The sequence below is a fragment of the Melopsittacus undulatus genome, chromosome 11 (genome assembly GCF_012275295.1).
Source record: "Melopsittacus undulatus isolate bMelUnd1 chromosome 11, bMelUnd1.mat.Z, whole genome shotgun sequence".
Classification (NCBI taxonomy): domain Eukaryota; kingdom Metazoa; phylum Chordata; class Aves; order Psittaciformes; family Psittaculidae; genus Melopsittacus; species Melopsittacus undulatus.
The window spans coordinates 6412248-6432621 of NC_047537.1; the positions used below are offsets into that span (position 1 = coordinate 6412248).

The 20374-nt window shown below is 48.7% G+C and overlaps 1 protein-coding gene across 1 annotated transcript in view; it reads right to left on the bottom strand.

The window, feature by feature from the left end:
• The window catches only part of COL27A1 (collagen type XXVII alpha 1 chain), a 153294-nt gene extending 134126 nt beyond the window's left edge, over positions 1–19168 (bottom strand). Inside the window, exons 1-3 of the mRNA XM_034067355.1 lie at positions 18614–19168; positions 9800–9870; positions 3315–4741 (exon numbers count right to left, since the gene is read on the bottom strand). Of these exons, the coding sequence (XP_033923246.1) occupies positions 3315–4741; positions 9800–9870; positions 18614–18669 (1554 nt within the window). The 5' untranslated portion in view covers positions 18670–19168. The remainder of the gene's footprint in view (positions 1–3314; positions 4742–9799; positions 9871–18613) is intronic.
• Between the last annotated feature and the right edge of the window lie 1206 nt (positions 19169–20374).

Below are 20374 nucleotides of genomic sequence, written 5' to 3' on the forward strand. Positions count from 1 at the left end.
CTGTCCACCAGATGATTCAAACACCCATCACACCACAGCCTCGAGGGCACGACGTGTTGGCAACAAAATGCTGTTTTCCTGTATCTCTTTTGCTTTCATGGGTGTCCAAATTGAGCCATGTGCTTGGGGTCACATCACTCTGCAAGCTGACTGAAGGGCCCTGTGCTTGCATAGGAGATCTTAAGCAAGGCTCTGCCGCGGTGCTGCGGGCAGCAATGGGGATGATCCAGAGGGAGCTTTGCCAGCTGCTGAGTCAGTGCTGCCTTCCTGACTGAGCACAATGTTTGGGTGGTTTGTGCTATTTCCCCCCCCACCAGAAGAAATGCAGAGCTAAGATCCCAAATGCTTGTGGTTATTAATGGTTCCCAAGAAATTCTTTTTTAAGAACATCCCTTCCCCTCCTCCAGCTGCCCCCCAAACCCAACATTCCTGAAGAATTAATGCACTGCCACTAGTTGCATGTGGGATGCAGTAGCTCCGTTTCCTGTTGCGCAGCACTCTGGTGGTCTTGCAGGATTAATCCATGGAGGGTGCTGCCTTTTATTGCTAGGTGAACGGATCGTTTTAGTGCTTGCACTCCTCTAACCATGCAAACTCCTCAATTATGGGGATGGGGCCCTGCTGCACAGCTAAAATTATACCACAGTTATTTTGGTGGCATTCACAAAGCCAGAATTGCAGTGACCGCACTGAATCATCATTGCCTTGCGCTGTGACTGTCATTCACATCCTGATTTTGGGATGAGCAGGATGAAAGATGGTCCCTTCCCTGTAAGTGGAAGGGGACAAGCAGGGTGCTACTGGCTGGCAGCCTGCCCCTGTCCATAAACCATAGAATCATAATCATATATAGAATCACAGAATGGTTTGCATTGGAAAGAACCTTATGATCATTCAGTTCAACCCCCCTGCCATGGGCAGGGACACCTCACACTAAACCATGTCACCCAAGGCTCTGGTCCAACCTGGCCTTGAACACTGCCAGGGATGGAGCATTTACTTCTTTGGGCACCCTGTGCCAGTGCCTCAGCACCCTCACAGTAAAGAACTTCCTATATCTAATCATTGCCAAGGTGGTCCCAATCCTTGCTGAACAGGTAGAAGGCCATTCCCTACACACGCTTCTCTGTCCAGAGTGACATTTCACTTGTAGAGACCTTGTACCAGACAACACAAGTGGGAAAACTATTTAATAATCTTATCCCTCCATCCATGCGCCAGACTCCATCAATGACATTCCCAGCCCCATCCAGGGAAAGCACTGGGCAGTGATATCACACAGCAGAGCAGGAAGGGCTGCACTGACCTCATCAGAAATGCCTGCCCAATAGCACAAGGCAGGCGCCAGGTAATTACTCAAGCACAGACCATTTATCAGCACTTGCTCTGAAACATGCTCATCTGGCTATGGAAGTGCTCTATTAGCTTCCCAACATGTCATCCCCATTCCAGTCTTTTCTCCTCTTTCCCTTCCCACGTCAGAGACATCCAGTGCAGCGTGGTACAAAGATCTCCGAGTGAGTCACAGGAGCTATCGAGCACTGCACGCAGCCAAGCCATAACCTTTCCCTCCCAAAGTGCCGACTATGTTTCCAGCAGTCAAAGAGGAAAAGGCCAGACAGAGCCTCAAAATGTTCTCCTTTCCCTCAATTCAGGACTCCAGTTGTTCTCAGACGGGATGGAAAAAATCCTGCCGTCTCTTCCCTCAGCCCTTCACAGCCTGAATCTGTTTCTGTGCTATGATTCACAAGCTGAAAGGGATTTTCCACTCCAGCTCAATAATAAGCTCTTTACATGGCAGGGAGAAGTGGGGGCTTGGAGCTCCGTCACCCTCATGACACTTGCATGGGAATAAGGTGGGAAAGGTCAGGATTCCACTGAGCAGCCCATGAGGTTTAGCTCTTCCAGGTAAGCAGTGTTTTAGGAGAAGCTCAGCATTGCTTCATTTCTCCTCTTGGAAACATGCCTGAAATGACTCTCCATGAAGCACAGAAGGAAAAACCACTGAGACTCATTCTGTCTACTCAGGGATTTCAGCAGAACTCAAGCACAAAGGCTGCATCAGGGATATGTGCCTGTAAAGTCAGGCAGGAGTGCAGTGCTGCATCTGCACCTCTCAAAGGGGGAACCTTAGAACAAAACACACCTGATGGTGACTCCCCATCCAAAGGATAAGGAGAGAAAACACTCCATTGCTCTGAAACGGGACAGGCAGGAAATGCAGGCCTTGAAGGTAAGCACTCATCAGTGCCTCAGCGATACAACCATTATCACTTTAGGTGTCACTCAAGACATCAGCCTATCTGCAAGCACAAGTGCTGTTGACTGTGCTCCTTCAAGCCAGCCTCAACATTTCCATTGTCAACCCTTCTCTCCCTATTTTAAGAAGTCAGCTGTAATAATTTGCTCTAGGCTGGAACTTGGCAACCCAAAACTCTGTCTGGGAGAAACTTCTTGTACATGTACAACCCCTCATATACACAACATAGTGAAAGGCTGGGGTTGGAACACCAAATCCTCCTAAAAGCTGTCCAGTTTAAAGATCCTGCTTGCATTCTTGCACTTAAAGAAAAGGCAGCTAGCAGATAATTAGTGTGGCCTGACTGCTTTTAGCATTACAAAATGTGTGTATACTTTTACTATGGCCAAGATACACACCCTGAGAGTGGTTATTGTGTGTGGAATGCAGTAGTTAAAGCTATAAAGGAAGCTCTTTGCACGTTTTCAATGAAGGCTCTGAGAAATAATAAGAAATTAACTTACACCAGAAAAATAGAGGAGGGTTTGTTTAAAAAAACATAAATCCTGGAGCAATCTCTGCACTTGCATTTACTGGAATGGGGCACTTTTGGAAATGGGAATTTTGGGTACATAAGAAATGAGTAACCAGTGTTAAGTAATAGATAATCTGTGGCATGTTTCTGAGGCTCTGGGGTTTTATTTGGAAGGTGACCAGCAGTTCTGCTGAGAAAAACCAGGGGTGAGGAACAGAGCCCCAGCTTAACCATCAAATTTTAAGCAGCAGCTCTAGGAAGGAAGGTGGGAATTGGGTACGAAGCAGTACCTTTAAGCACAAACTTAGGGAGCATCCACCATCACAGAGCACTCAAGTTTACAGCAATTTAAGTGCTAAAATTGTGATAATCACGAATATAATAGTGCTTGGCTGCTATTTTGGGCTGTCACACAGTGCTAAAAGCTTTAGAGAAACCCTTGTAGGTTACGGTGTGCCAGCCATACAGTTGAGCTGTGACTGGGAATAGTCAGTGACTAGGAATAACTGTGACTAGGAATAATCAAGAGCTTGAACTTACCTGAGGTCCTCTCTCTCCTTTCACTCCTGGATATCCCAGTAAAAATGGAAACGGAGTGGGTCCGAGGGGGTCAAAGATATGATAGCCATCAGTGGCAGCAGGGGTTGTGAGGTTGGAGGCCTGTGCCCTGGCTCTGGAGATGGGACGGGTAGACCCGGGGGGTGGTTTGGTGTACACCAGAGGGATGTTACTAGGATCCACTTTCATGGTGGGGGACGGCACGTGCTTCTTTGGAACAGGCCCACTGCTTGGGTTCTGTCTTAGGGTGACAAAGTGGACGTTGTTGGTTGTGTTATCAGTCACCCTCCTCGCTGGCTTTACAGTACTGGGTGCTCTAGAGGGCTCAATGGTTGGGGTTTGGTTGATCTTCTTTTTGGTCTCTTGCTTGGACTCCTTCCCCCTGGCCATGGCAGGGCTCTGGCTTGTTGGTGGGGCCTTTTTGGCAGTGGGAAGAGGAGTTTTCTCCATGCGTGTACTGGGGGTGGGATGGGACACCCTGATGGTTGTCACTGTGCCCTGAGGGATCGAACGAGTGGGTGACTGTGATTCAGTACTCAATGGAACAGATGGGGCCACTGTGACCTTTGTGGCTTTGGTTGTCAGTCTTGGCAGTGATGGTGGGGTTGATACCCACGTGATGGTTGTACTTGAACCCTGAGCCTTGAGGGGTGCAGTGACCCTGCCAAGCTCCAAGAATGGGGCAGCAGTGGTCAAGTTTCTTAAACCCTGCAACGAGGGCTCCATACGCCGTGGGGTACTGGGGGAGGCATTGGGATCCCTGGGAAGGAGGGGGATGAGAGGGGGCAGGTTTGGCCGGTAGGTATCTGCTTGCCTGCACTGTTTCTTCAGGTATTTACAGTAATGATGAGCTGCCTTGGCAGAAGGATAAATATCAAACTGGCAGATGGCTCCTTCAAACTGCACCGAGTGCTGGTTTATCTTCCCAAAGAGGAAAGATCCGTGTGGATCCAATGCCTCGTCCTTTTTATAATGCAAATCCGCATGTAGTCTGCGCTTCCCACAAGAAGTAAATAAAGTGACTGTCTGGCCACGGATGTTGATGGCCAGATTGTGCCATTGGCCATCGTGGACATTGTAATCAAAATATACAGAGCGCTTGTGGCCCACATAGACTATGATCTTCCCAGGCACAAACTGGATGCCCAGCTGCAGTTTCCTCTTTTTGCTCTTGACAGCAAAGAGAAAAGCGTTATTGATGCGGTGGGAGCAGAGGCTCAGCACCAGAAGCAGGTCTGTGCTGGAGCCTGCGGGAAGGATGGCGCTGAGCGGCGCTTCGATGCGTGCTCGCTGAGTGAAGATGACCCCTGATTTAAAAGGAATGACTCCTTGAGGAACTGTACGTGATGAGGGCCATCCGCTCGATGGCCTTTTCCCTGACAGGCCCAGTCTTTGAAGAACATCCACATCTGAAAGGGAAGCGCAAAGACAATGAGAGGTGCTGGGTATCCCAAGGGCTGGGTGGGTATGGGAAGCATCAAACCAATCCATGCTAAAACGCAACAGGATGAAGGAAACCCAACCGTCCTCTTACACATATACATTCCAACGCTCAGAATGGAGAGCGCATAACTCTTCAGCACATCATGTTAGGAGCAAGAGCATGTTCAACTTGGTCCCATCAGGGACCAGCTCCAGTTGTTCTGGAGGGAGCTGACCTCGTTACAAGGAAATGTCTCACTGAGCACCAATAGTCCAGTTCTCTGGGATACAATTCCGAGTGCTGACCACACGGCTGGAAAGGAATTTGAACAACAGACTGATTGCAACATTTTATATCCCCAGAAGGCAAGAAACAGAACCTTCAAAGGGAGCAAAGCCTTATATCTGTGTCTCCAAATTAGTAGGAAGCAGCTTTTGATCTCCGAGGCTCTAAAGGGTTTAGGGAAGCAAAGGTGCCTCCCAGCATGAAAAGATTGCACCTAGATTGCACTGAACTACTTCAGGTTCTCAAAGCAGTATATTTTCCAAGCAGATCATCTTACAGTCTTATTTTAATAGGTTGGAGGAACCAGACTTGGTTTGTGCAGGGATGAGAAATGAGTTATGGAGGCCACTGAGCAGAAGAGATAAGACTTGCCTCCAGCATTTGCCATCTAGGAGCAAGACAGGATGAGAAGGATTGAAGTCCTTTCTCTACCAACCCCAGGAGAAGTCCACAGTGGACAGACAAGTAGAATTCACTTGGTTTTAGCTCAAAAATCTAACAAGCGTCACATACAGCTCTGAGTTCAAGGCAAATTATCAGGCAAAAGCAATACAGACTGGAGTCAGCTGATGGCAGTCTCAGCTGAACTATTCAACTGGGGAAGATGCTGAGGTCTATGTGAAGTAAATGTGCCCAGACCTGAAAACGCTCATGCACCCAAAAGCATGTTCTTTTACTCCAGCTCCATCATTCGGTCTAATAAAAGAGGTTACTTACATGTGTCAGCACTAGTGTGACCAGCAGGACAGTGATTGTCCCCCTGTACCCAGCACTAATGAGGCCATACCTCAAATACCATGTTCAGTTCTGGGCCCCTCACTACAAGAGAGACATTGAGATGCTGGAGCATGTCCAAAGAAGAACAACAAAGCTGATGCAGGGCCTGGAGCACCAGTGTGATGAGGAATGGCTGAGAGACCTGAGGGGGTTTAATCTGGAGATAAGGAGGCTCAGGGGGGACCTTACTGCTCTCCACAACTACCTGAAAGGAGGATGCAGTGAGGTGGGGGTCAGTCTCTTCTCCATGTAACAAGTGACAGGACAAAAGGAAATGGCCTCAAGTTGTACCAGGAGAGGTTTAGATTGGACATTAAGTGTCTTCACTGGATGTCAAGCATTGGAACAGGCTGTCCAGGGCAGTAAGGGTTCACCATCCCTGGAGGTATTTAAAGCACATGCAAATGTGTCACTTAGAGACATGGATCGGTGATGGCCTTGGCAGGGTTACATCAACAGTTGGACTTGATCATCTTAAAGGTCTTTTCCAACCTTAAAGATTCTATGTTAAAGAAAGCCTGTAGCGATTACCATTACACTACCACTGTTGAAAATGAGCTAGGATAACTATTTCCTTCCTTTTTCCCTGTCCAAATGCGATCCCCATTACTCTACGACTCTCACGTTTAAATGCTCTTTGGGGAAGTTCACTTGGGCTGTATAATCTAAATGCTGATCTTGCAAGTTAAGCATTTAACTATGAAATGCACTAGTGTCAATCATGGCTGCACATGACCTGACACCCTGGGACTGCAGCTTTCCTTGATTAAAAGAAGTAAATCAGAGGTTGTCCAAAGAAAAAGTAAGCTCCTTCACTAAAGAGACTTTGGAATTTGGCTTATTTTGCCCTTAACTATTAAATATTCATCACAATGTCCAACATTTGGAGAACTGGCACTTAAGAAAGATCCTCAATGTCAGCCAGAAGGGTTGTAGACTGAACCAATCTGAGGCCTGTAATGCTGCTGGCCAGGAAGGGAGAAGAATAATGAGGAAACCTCTGTTCCTTAACTTTGGCAGAAACCTTGGCCATTTTTGCAAGAAGAAGTCAATCAATATTTACTTTGTCTGGGATCAGCTTCATTCCCACCTTCCTTTTTTAAGGCAGCTTGACTCATTTCTAGCAGAGACTGCCATGGAGAAGATGTGTCAGATGTGAAAGAAGATGGAAATATTCCCATTCCATGCAAAGCAAATAATTCACTGCACAGCATGTGCAAGTGTTAATAATGATGCTTCTCCCATATTATGACATCCTTGGTCCCCCACTGTTTTCCTGTCGTACTGCCCAATGGGGCTGTCCCTCAGCAAAGCAAAGGTAAAGCCTTCCCCACTCTACACTGGATGGAGGAATCACAGCAGTATCTTCATACTGGATAATCTCCAGAGTCCACAAAATAGTAAAGGCCAAAGCCTGGGTTTAACAAAGTCAAGTGGGACCCTTGCCACAGACTTCAAAGGCAGCAGGATTTAGCCATAAGGAAATACATTTACCACTTAAACTAGGTGATAGGCTCCTCCAACTTCTACATGTCGTTTTAGAGACAGTGGTGTCTCTATTGGCAGAGATGCTTTACACTATTCATTTGGTAGCTGCTCTGCAAAGACATAAGGATGCATCCCTGCTCAGAGGATGCTGCTGCTATTTGCAATACCAATCCAACTGCATCCAACAGGGCTTAAAGGAAAAACAGCACAACCCAAGTGCTCCTTCCCTCAAAACCTACTAAGGTACAGCCAAGTTCTAGATGCCTACGCAAAACCTGATGAAAAAGAGACCTCATAAAGGACATGAATGTGGACTTTCCAGCACCAGATCCAGACACACAGCTCAGGTCTCCAGTGCACCCAGCCCATCTCCCTCTCCATCCCATGCCGACTGTCTTTGGGGCCTGTCCCCTGGGACGAGGGGATGTCATCAGCTCCCATAAAACACAAGGTAATTCTTGGCTTCCTTAAACAGCTCCAAGTTTAGCAAAGGATTTTTTCCCCTTCAATTTTTTCCCTCTGTAGATTTTTCCATCAAAACACATATTGAAAAACACATTTACTTCGAGCCGCCTGGTCCCAGGTGCCTTCAAGCTAGTTACAAGCATTCCTGTTGCAACACAAAGTGAGATGCACAGAGATTCCTGAACAACCACACGATCATCTCTGAAAGAGGGGATAAAATGTTTTATTGCTCTCCCTCCCATCACTCTCTTTCCCTCCCTTTTTCCCCATGCAAAAAGCTTTACAAGAGCCAAAAGACAGGAGGAATGACTTGGAGCTTCCTAGATTCCAGCAGCTGAGATGTGATGCCCACAGCTAAAATTGGGTTGAATAAACAATACGCTTCCAAAAGTTACTGCCCAGACCCTTAGTCAGTGCACATCAGATGAACTCACTAACCTCATGATGTTTTGGATTTGTAACGCTTATGGAAAAGCCATCCTCTGCATTCCCTGATTTTCCAGTGTGTGAGAAGACCCCTAAGCCTTATAGTAAAACTACAGTGTTTTCAAAAGCCCATGGCATTGGCTCAATTTCATCCTCACACAGATCTACAAACCAGCTCTTGTTGCTTTTGTAAATCTCATGTTTGGAAGTCCTGAGTGAGAATACAGCCTCAAGCCACCAGTGTTTCCTTACAGCCTGTGCTTCCGTGGAAGTGTTGGCTTTCTGGTACCCCAAGGAAGAGCCTGAGTGTGGGGAAACCAAGCACATCACAGAGAAAGCACCTCAGAGGGGAGTTATCCACCACACTAAGGTAATGCTATAGGAGCCAAGCAAGTTTCCTTTAGGTTCATGGTAACAATCAAAAGCTGTGGCACCACCCATAATTATCATGGGATTAAAATGATGGATAGAGATGAGTCTAAACAGCATTTTAATAATCGCCTTGAAAAGAAAGATGCCAAGACACACTATTTGTTCTGCCTCTTTATGAGCTGACATAAAACTCGCTCTGAAAACTGCTTGACTAAGTGATTCAGCCAGATGTTCACCTCTTCTGCATTGAGGCACAAGTTGGAAAATATGACACTTTTCAGCATTGCTGATGGCAGGGATGGATTTTCCTTTTTCCCCTGTAAAAAAGTGCTCCATGGACTGAGCATTGACCAACTTGCTGTTTTTCCTTCATGTTTTACCGACTAAGAGGAGAGCCCTGGAGCCTGCTAGTCCACTTATTGTTGTCTGCTGCTTGCAGAGGAAGCTGTTCAGTTCCAACATGTACCCGTGTAAAACATCCATATGGAAGAGGTGTTACTATTTTAAGAGGAGATGGCTCCTTGACAAACAGAAGCTGCAGAGATGCTCAGCTCCTGCTATCAACTGTAAAAGACAATTGTTTCTGTTGGCTCTGAAGCTTTTCATACCCCATCTTTTTATACTGTCCTAAGCAGCACTAGGAAGGTGATGCCTGGAGAAGGGATGCAAAGACAGGGTGAAGGTGTGTGATCCCTCCCTTACAGAATACTCCCACTGCAGCACAGAGACCGAACCATCATCATTCTACTATTAACCAACCCGGTGACATTTTTCTTCCTTAAATTTGCTTTTACTTTTAGAACTCACATCATCTCTATATGCACAGCATCCCATGTGCCTGCAGAGGCAGGGCTGGGTTGCAAGGAAAAACCTGTCTGCCAGAGATGCTTAATTCCTTAAAGCCCTGGCCTCAAGGGGCACTTTCTGAAAGCTGTTAAGTCCCAGCAAGTGCAGGTAGATGCCAATGGCATTTTAGTGCCTCAATCCCACCAGTTCCACCAGACAGAGAGGTACTTCTGGAACCCCTGGGAGGCACGTAATCACCTGTAAACCCTGGTTCTTTTGCCAGCTGTTAACTGCATCATCTATAGCACCAGTACTGCAAAGGATCAGCAATAAATGCATCTAATTCTGTGCATTAGGTTCAGAGACTACTAAATGATGGACCTGAACTGAGACCAAAGCATTTGGCTTTTACTTTGGTTGAAAAGAGGAAGAAAAGTGTATTTACCTTCAGAATTTCCCTGTGTGAATCCCAGGAACCAGGTAAAACATAAAACAGTCCAGAGAAAGCAGAATCCCCTAGAAATGGAAGAGAAAATAATGAGTTTATACAATATTAGTAACGAAAAGCAGCCCCCCTGTTAAGGGTCTTCTCCTTGATCACAAGTCTAGTAGAGTCAGTGCCCACATGCCTTTGGGAGGTGGAGGATGAATGCTCAGCAGAACTGCACTTTCTTCCCAGTGAGATCTCATTTTACTACATAAAAGTCATCTAAAACCTGCTGAATTCAGTGAAGTATTTTCTTACTAGTATTAAGGGCCATTGATCAAGCCTTGAACTAGGACCAGATTGGCGCTTTGAGATGCAGGGACATCAGTGCCAGGCCAGCAGTCACCATTGCTACCCTTTGGCGCTAACCCCATCTAAGGCAGAACATCCTAAAAGCAAGATGAAGGAATAACTCCAAACTGAGAGACTGAAAGATGTGTCAGGAGTATGTGATGTTTATAAGGGTATGGGTAGGAAACGCAGTGACAAGTTGCCTGCATGTCAGCAAAAAACTCCGAGTCTTAATGCTTAAAAATACTCTAAATGTACAAAAGCCTTCATGGATCTATTCCTTATTTTACACCCAGATACAAAGATGGGAGCAGCTTAAAACCTCTCAGCACTTTGCTGTTGCCGCTGATGACTTTCTCATTAGCTTGGTAGAGCTGCAGACTCCCAGAGCACAGTGCCCCCACAGACCCCTTCATGCCTGAGAGAGAATTGATCAAACCTTTCTGTTAGCTCCACTTTAAGCCTTGAAGTGCCATTGGAAACAGCAGCAGAGAGGAAAGCTTTTACCAGAAAGGTAGCTGAAGTCCCCCCCATCCCTCCCCAACTACTTTGATTTGCAGCCAAATAATGAACATAGGAAACTCCTTGGGTTCAGCTCACTTAAAGCTGACAGTGGAAAGTTTGAAGATTGAATTCCCTCCTCTTCTAGAGATGATATTTAACAGCTTGATCAGCAAGGGCTGCTGGAGGGACAGAAATGTAAACTACAGAAAGCCCTCAGCCAGAAGAAAGCAGTGTGGGACATTCGCAGGTTGTTCTTCCTTTCAGCCAAGCCAGCACTAACACTGGGATATGCAAAGCGATGCCAAAGAGCAGCTTGCTCCTGTCTTTGGACCAGACAAAAAGTAATCATTTATCACATGGGATTAGAGACCACTCTCCTGCCATCAAGCTTTAGCACAAGAAAGCATCCTCTGAGACAGTATATTACCCTGGGCCAGATCCTCCCTCAATGCAGGAGACCCTCTTCCCACAGCTAAAATGAAGCCATAGTGATTTACATGTCAGTGGGGAAACCTGGCCTTGAGTGCAAAAATCCATGCAGGAATACAGCCACTAACTCATATTTTAAGGCTTGAAGGGACAAAACACTGGAGCAGCCCTGCATGGGCTGGGAAACAAATGAGATGAACCACATCGTTCTTTGCTCTTTTCCATTACCCTGACACTGGGCTGCTCATTACAGGAGCTCTGGGGCTGCTTTTAGTTTATGCATGAAGGAAAACCAGCTTGGAACAGCCAAATCATGGTATTCTTCTGCCATGTCCCATAGCCAGCCATATGCTAACCAGGAAAACCTCACTGTGCACAAGAGATCTCCAAAAGGAGAGATCTGGATGTCTTCTGCCCACTTCATCCCATGGGACACCGCTGTCAGACTGAAGACACTGCTGGGTCCACAGAGAGCTGTTATTCCAGTTCATTCCATGGATGCAGCAGTGGAAGTAGAACAGGATGAGTCTTCATGGCTGCCTTTAGCAGCCCTTGTATGACTTAAAAGAGGCTAAAATTCACTTTATAGAAAAACCTGCATTTCTATGATCACCTCCAAAGAACAATAGAGTTTTAAGATATGGATGCAATTCTACGTGTGCATTGAGCAAAGATCCTTTCTGGATACCATCAACTGGGTTTGACTGCCCAAAGAGGGCATGGGAAAATAAGGGAAAGGGGGTGACCAACATGACATGAACACCAAGGGCAGCAGGAGCCTCAGGAGCATTAATAACACCTAACAAAGTCCAGATCTCTCTTTGAGGGATACTTTCACAACCCCAATTGGCTCCCAAAGCCCTCCTTGACCAACAACAGTGAAGGGAACAAGCCTGAGAGGAAAATCCAGCACGTAATTTCATTCCAGTGACACTGACGGGGCTTTAGAGGAGACGAATGCTCAGCGTGGGATCCAGCTGGCCTCAGCCCTGCTCCTGGACCCCTCAGCACAGCCAATACTGAAAGAGCAGAGAGCAGGGCTGGGTGCCAGAATGCTGAAGAAAAACACTTTGGCAAAGTTTACCAACTTAATGGAAAAAGCAAAAGCAGGTTCCAAATGGCAGAACTGTGACTGATGGGGCTGGTAATTACAGTAGGGCTTTATAATGCAGGCTCTTCTTCTGTTACAACTCTGCAGTGACAGGATTGCATAAGCAGCTTGAGGAGCAATAATAAAGGGGGATTCTTCGCCTTATATAGAGCAATCAAACTCACCTTGCCTTTATCTCAGCATCATCCCACAGGCAGTGATTTCCACAGAGACTCTATCAAGAGGTACCCACTAAAGGCATTTCTTTTATTGCACAAAACCTATGAATACCAGAATGAGGATCCCATTGCTAGTCGCTAGGTGAAGAACTGTCCCTAAATACGTATTATGCAAGTTCATGTGAGCCCTAAAATTTTCCCAGTGCAAACTCCCTTTATAGCAAACTGAAGCTACTGAATGCAGCTTGAATTTGCTTCACTTCTCTTTGTGAACTTCTGTGATCAGTCCATGGGAACTAAGCAGTGCCAAAAGCACATGGCAAAAGACAACAGAGAGGGATAGAGAAGTGCAAAGACTGGCAATAACACGTCTCAACCTTAATGGCATCTTCCAAGTGAGGAGGTAGCAGCCAAGAATAAGTATCCTGAGGAGCTCCCATTAAAGAAACCAGAAGGTTGAGGCATCACTTCTGGCAGAGCCTCAGGGCAGGAGGTCTCTGTGCATGGTGGTCTGCACTGATACAGACACCTGATGAAATCACAACTGCTCATTAGCACATATCCATGTGTGCTCCATTCACGGCAGTGTTAAGACCAGGCTGAATGGAGCCTTGGGTGACATGGTCTAGTGTGTGGTTGGGACCAGATGATCCTAAGGTCCTTTCCAACCCTAATTATGAGTCTATGAACAGCAAAACCATGCCCTGGGTTTTCAGCTTCCAGGCTCACTTGCTACATTCTCACTGCGCACTCAAAGATCAGATTTCTGAGAGCAGCAAATGGTGACCTGGAGGCTAAAGGAGAGTTATCACCTCTTCAGTTGGCTTGGGCACAGCATGTCTTGCTGCTGCAGCCCCACCAAAATCAAGGTGGCAGCCCCAAGAACAATAGTAAAGGAAAAATCCTGTTGGACAAATCGGTTCTTAGCTGACAACCACTGGAATAAAGCACTGCACTGAACTGAGGTCAGTAGTAAAACAATAGTCCCTAGGGAAGACTTGGTCGGGAATTATCCTCCAAAAGAGTGCAAGTCTGACAAAGCTGAAGCAATCTGTAGAATAGCTGTGATCAGCCAATACTCCACGTTTCTGGAATTGGTTGGAACAACTTCACCTTTTTAAATGAGAAGACTTGCCCCTGTCTTAAAAAAAGAAATCTAAATGACTTTGACATCTTTTTTGCTTAGGTGCTGGGTTGAAGCTGAGGAAAATGCTACATGGGCTTTAGTTGGTTTTCTCCCTCTTCCACAGCGAGGAAATGTCTTTAAAATTGCATTCTTGCAAGGTGGAAAAACAATTCTCCCACCATTCCCCTCCACTCAGGTGCATTCTTTTCTATCCAGAAGACCAGAAAGCCAGCTGGATGCTGAAAATGGGTTTTCAAGAACAGCAAATCTACATTTCTAGCTGTAGATCAGCCAGAACGTCTTATGAGAGAAAACAGCTCTGTTGCTTAAGATCCTTTGCACAAGTCAATATGAACAAAAATCACAGCCTACTTACTGAGGCTTCAAACCTCACCATGGCATCGATTCCACTGCCAGCTTTTGGGGTAGAAGTCTTACTCTGCACTAGTATCATCCTTTGCAGAGCAGACTTCCGGAAACTCTATTTCTCCTCTCACCCTCCATTTCTGGAGAGAGCAATGGGAATATACAGCTACACAGATGTCCCTGTATCAATCCTGCTTAAACCTTCACTGGACCCCTTCTGCAGTATAAACCAGCTATTGATTTATTCCTCGAGCTAAAGAGTTTTGTCTGGTGTACACAGGCCCTGTTGCAAAGCCCTGGTGTGTTAAGGGAGATGACTGCAATGGCGTTCATTTTTAACCCTCATTCAGTATCTCTGCTTTTAAGACACAGAAGAAAGCACACAAGTGAACATGCCCAGAGACGCACATTTCCAGGGTCATTCAAAAAACACTGAGAAACCCAAGGGTGATGGAGAAACTGTCAATATTATGTGGGGAAGAATGAAATTCAACACCATCCAGTATCGAGCACATAAAACATCCAGAATCCATCCTGCTTTATAGATCCAACCTGACTTATAGATGTCACTAGAAATTCATTGCATGTGAAGCCATAAGAAGACGAAGTGAGACATTGGTGCTTTAGCAGTGTTCTGAGCAGAGGGTCAGGAAGATTGCCACACCTTTATTACTAGACACTCCAGTAGCCCAAACAGGGACACTGACTAGGATGGGGAAACTCCTCAGGCTAGGCTGCAACCCATCCTTGTGGTGATCCTGAATGGAAACGTCTGAGCTCCTCCACCCTGTCCCAGTGTTTGGAGCGTGTGTGCAAACCCAGGAATCCCCAGGGTTTCTCTGGACCATTTCTGCCCAATCTAACCTTAATTCCGGAGGGAAAGGCCCTCAGTGCTGTGCCTATGGGGATCTACAACTGCAGCCCAGAAAAAGCTGCTGCTTCCTTCGGAGGCCCCCCAGTAGCGAAGGAGAAACCCATCAGGGGCTGGCAAAAGGGAGCAATCATTTACCAAGGGGAGGGACATTGCTCCTGGCAATGGTACAGTAATGGGTCTCAACTACTGCAAAAGCAGCTCTGCTCTCCTAAAGCCTGCTCATCAGCCAGGTACAGGAGGGTCTGGATGCATAAAGACCTGTTATTTCCTCCCCCATATACATACACCTCCTCTTCATTTTCCCTTCTCCAAAGGGAGACGCAGATCTGTATACACAGAATGGGAAGACATCAGTGTGACCGAACCTCCCTCCCGCAGACAACTTGTTCTTTCGGTGGGTTTATACCCAAAATCTGCAGGCAGAGGGATGATAAGTTTCAAACCACTGGTACTTATCCTCCTAATTGGGAGCTAGAGTTTAGGTATTCATTGCACAAAGCTGGCCCAGAACTACCCAGCTCCTCACCTCCTAGATACAGGACTGACATGATTGTGATAACTGAAACACCCTCCATACACCTCTCAGCAGCTTCCCAATAGGGGATCTTCCCTGACAACCCATTACTCGGTCCTGTCTATGCTGCCCACCCCTCTCTGCCTGTGTTATTGACTTTGCTGCTGTGTGAAGTGACAACACTCACTACCGGCCCCTGCCTTTGTGTTCTCAGTAACTGGAGCCCTCGACAAACAGCAGTGCTAAGCGTGATCTGTCATCTAACTCCTCTTTTTGTCCTTCCAACAAGCGCCTTTGCATTCCTTCATTTTGTGAATGGGGTTTGGCAGAGCCGTATAGAACTCCCCATTGTTTCCATTTGCACTTCACTGAGTGCCCATCGTTTCTACTTATGCCCCCAACAAATTGGCAAAGAAAGAGGGAGGGGGAAGGACCCACATGCTCAGTGCCTGTCTCTGGTCATAGACTTCCTACAAGCCCCTCAACACAAGACCTGGGCAATGGTCAATAACGAAGCCTCCATAAACACTGGCTTCAAGCAGGGCAGATTTTATCCCTCTGGCCCATTGCAGAAAGGGGGTGAAGCTGGAGCTTTGACCTGCTCAGAGATGCACACTGGTACAGCAGGAGGGAGACCTAGGCACTGAACCTCAGCTTGTGGCTGTGACACTGCCCTTCCTTCCTGGGACACAGCTCCAAGAAGCTCTGCAGTTGACTCCCGAGGCACCCAGCACACACACATCATTTGCTTGCCTGTTGCTCCCTTAGCTGAATTTGTCCAGCAGTGCCATAGCATCCCCAGATCCCCTCCTTGGCTTGCATGCAATGGTCTTTTCCACTTGAATCAGTACCTGTGCCTTCCTCCAGGCTTTTCTGGATGCTGTAGCACTATGTGTACAGCTTCCTCACACAGCACGTGGATAAGGCAGCCCAGAGCAGCATCACACCAACAGCTCAGGGCTGTGACAGCAAGCAAGCATCCAAGAGCATCCACAGACCTCCTCCATGGCCAGCATGGAACAGCAGGGCTGGAAGGGACCAAGGTGGCACAACCACAGCTGAGTGCTGCTGCCTGGAGATGTGCTCAGTGCATGGCTTGATGCAAAACCTTCTCCTGTGGTTCAATGAGCCTGTGCACTCCCAAAATGCATCAACAGAAATGATCAAGAAGGGCACTTGGAGCCTGTAAAAACTTTGTGTTCTTCTGGGTTTACAAGCTCTTGATGCTCGAGCCAGGACAAAGCTTCAGCACATGCTGCAACTGCTCCTGCTTCCCATTCCCATCCATGGCTCTCCTGCACATCTGGCAGCTCCTCAGCCACCAGCCCATCTCCAGAGAATGCTGCAGGAGCACTGGGACAAGTTGGACCCCCAATGCCATGTGGGAATGCACCAGAACATTCCGATTACAAGCTGCCCTCAGACAGCACAACCCTCCCTGAGGATGACTCCACGGCACAAGGGTGGCCTGGTGAGCCCCGGCACAAGCCAGCTCTGGGCTCAGAGGACCCTCTCCAAGACTGACAGCCTCAACAGGAACATCCAGGATAGGATGCACAGCACTTCACCAAGCAAATCAAAGCCCAGCACCAAAAAGCCCATCGGGGGATAATGTGAAGGGTAGCAAGCGACCTCTGCTGAGGAGGGAACGGATCAGCAGCACGCTGGTGAGGTACTGGAGCCAGAGGAGATCCTAGGAACAAAAGGCACACGCACTCCGAGTCACCAGAGGAAACCAAAGCTCACATTCCCCATGGCACTGCAGCACGAACCCCGTGCACAGCGCTGGCCTGGGACACAGATGCAAAACCAGATGTAGACCTGCAGCAAGCAAGCAGCAGAGTCCATCATTTCCTAAACCCTTCCTCAGCAGGATCTGATTCTCCTGGGGCTCAAGTAAGACATCCCTGTCTTTATCTGTACCATGACTGTGGTCACCTCCATCCTGCTCACAACCTGAGGCCCTGTGCAGTGTCTGTGCCTTGTGCCAAGTATTCCCCCCAGCACCGGGGCCCTTCACTGCAAAGCTGCTCTTGGTCTTTCAAAGCAATCTTTATCTGTGTGCTCCTCTTTCCACTTCATCTTTGACACACAGATCCCATCACACAGTCCCATGCTGGCACTGCCCTCCACACCATGCTCAGCATCAAAAAGGTGCAACTGGGATATGCAGTTACCAGCATCCCTAAGCATGCCACAGCCACGTCTGCACAAAAACCCACCCTAAAGCACTGAAATCTGGTCCTTGTGAACACAAACCCCCACAAGACCTCGAGGAGAGCTGTTTGCAGCCCCTGGGAGCAGTCCTGCTTCCCTCCACACAACTCCACACTCACAGACACAGGCAGGGAGAGCCTGCCCCAGCCTACAAAGAAAACTGCACATTCATCCACATCCAAGCTGCGGCTGCCGGCAGCGGGGTAACTCCGGGGTGCAAAGGGGGTGGGGGGGTAATTCCCAAACCCCATCACCCCTTTTCCCCCTCCTTTCATCCCATCTCCCAGCCCCGCTTGGCAGGAGCAGAGGGATCCTGCTCACAACTTTCCCCAACTGCCAGGCAGAAGAATCCCAGCCTTTTCCAAGGGAGTGTCGGTAAATCATCATTACATCCGACAACGCAACCAGCAGCGCTTAACCCTTTGCTGCTCGCCGGCAGGAAAACCCAACAACAACAACAGCAGATTTAACAATGGGAATAGTAAAAACGGGTCCTTGTTGGGCGAGGATTGGGGTGTGCGAGCGGTGGTTTTATACACACACGTATACGTGGATGCGAAGAAGCAATCGTGCGCCCGTGGGTGCAGCGGACACGCGGGGAACGTGCCACCAGCACCCTCCGCCTCACCCGCGGTTCTCCCGCTTCCCGGAGGACGATCCCAGGTATTCCTGCCCCCATATCCCCAGGGAACGAGGTCGAGGAGCAGCATCCCAGGAAGGGCTGTGCCCCCCCCCGGTGCCCGGTGGAGGTGTGCGAGGGGAAGCGGGGAGCTGGAATCGCCGCTTCCTGCATCCCGCATGGGGAGAACATCCCCCAGGAGCAGTTCCTGGGCTGGGGGCTCCTATCCCGGGCTCATGGGGACGGGGATAAGGGGTGTTTGGGGGTTCTCCTGCCCTTCCCGGCTCCAAGCTCCCCGCGCTCACCCCTTCCGCACACCGCAGCCCCGCTCCCCCCCTTCCCCTGCTCCAGCAGCGTGGCCTCCCTTCTCCCAGCTCATTCTCCTCTCCAGCCCAGGAGTTTTCACATCATCCCCTGGCAGAGGAATGTCTCCCCCCCAGCCCATTCCCGGGAGCACAGCTCCCTTCCCGACCCCGCTCTTCCCTTCCCGGCTCCCCCGCACCCCCGTCCCGCCCGGGATTCCCTTTCCCCAAGCGCCGGGAGAAGCCGGACTTTGTACTCACCCCCTGCCTGCTGCTGTAGCTCTGAGTCTGGAGACCGGCTCTGATTCCGGCTCCATCACGTTTAGTGCATTGTCTCTTTCGGGCAATTTTTGCAGCAATCCATCAGAAAAAGGGGGTCAGGCCGGTTTGTGGGTACATCCTTCCCAGGAGCTCAGCTCTCTGCCTCTCTAAGGGGCTCAGCTGTGTCAAAGACACCCCCTGGCCCGGACGGCTCACTCCTTCCTCCTTCTCTTCTGGGTCCTTTTGCTTACACAGATCTTTTAATCCCATTTAACTCCCTCTCGGCAGACTGCAATTACCTTGGGAAAAAGGAGAGAGAACACAAAGTACACGCTAGGAAGCCAGGCTGGCCCATGGTCGCTGGATTTCTCGCCTCTTTTCTTTCCCTTCCTTATTAATGGTACAATTTCTGGGAGCTCTGATTTCCAAAAGTCCTTGATTTAAAGTGTTTGGTTGGGATTTCCCCCCCACCTCCCTTAGCTGTTACTTTGTTGTTTGGTTGGTGGTTGTAATTATTGTTTATTTTGCAGTGCAGATGTGCCTCCCACCCCCCCACACCCCCCACCCCCCCTCCAAAGGATCTCTCCTCTGGATTTAAGAGAGAAGAGGAAAAGGCAGATTTGGAGAAATGAAAATGATTTAAGGATGGCTCCGCGGCCTCTCTCTGCTGCCCTCCTCTGTAACAGTGAAGCACTTCCAGAGAGAAGAGTAATACAGAGCAAATAAATAATTAATGGAGAAGAAACCCCTTTTGGGCCATTGAAGCGATGAAGACCCTGCCAGGCACCATGGAGGAAGGCGCAGGCCCCTGCTCTGGGGAGGATGCTGATGGAGGTGGTTGCTCCTCTGCTCTCAATGCTTGGGGGCCATAAGCCTGCAGCCTTTCACCTACTCTGCCATGGATCTCAGTCCCAGGTACCTGACTTGGCTTCTACCTTGGGTTGCTTGGGAGCCTATGGAGGGGGGTTTGAAGGAGGAAATCTCCCCCCTGGCCCTGTCCCCATCCGCACCCTGGTCCCACAGGGAAGGGGATTTAATGGTGGCATCTCCCCCCTTCTCCCAGCACCAAGTGATGGAAGCTGCGGCCAGGAGGGCAGGGAGAGGGAAATGAGTTTTCTTATACAAGTTCCATCAGGGTAAATCAGTTCCCAAGCCCACTTTAGCCAGCTCTGCCAGCAGAGGGGACTTTTGCACTTGGATTAAACCTTCATCCCTGTGCTCCCTCCTCTTCCAGCTCTGGCAAAGTCCCATAGAGCACTGACCCGGCCACTGCACACACCCTGGGGTGACCAACAGGTCCCTTTTATCCACACCAGGACACAGCAAACCCCTCAGCTCCGTGGGGTACACTCAGGGCAACCCATCACACGGAGCCCTCCCACCTCCTCCTTGCACCCTGGGTGCCCCCACAGCCCTGCTCTCTTCCCCTTGCACAGCATCCCTGCCTTGGGCACTTACTTTGCAGCGAGGCAAGAGGCTGGGCAGCATCTCCTCGCAGCCCCATGTTCATTGGCATTCATTTGTCCCAGCAGCTTACAACAATTTCTATTTCTTCAAAGAATAATAATTAAAAAGGAGACAAAAAAGGAGGAAAAAAGCCAAAATGACCTCTTGAACCCCTTCCTCCCTCCTGTCCTACGGTGCCTCCTGTGCTGGGGTTCACGGCCCCCCTGCTTTCTGGCAAGGCTGAGGTCCCCTCAGATTCAACAGATAATCCTTCCCCAGGGCTGGCTCGGGCAGGTCCCCCTCAGGCCGTCGCTC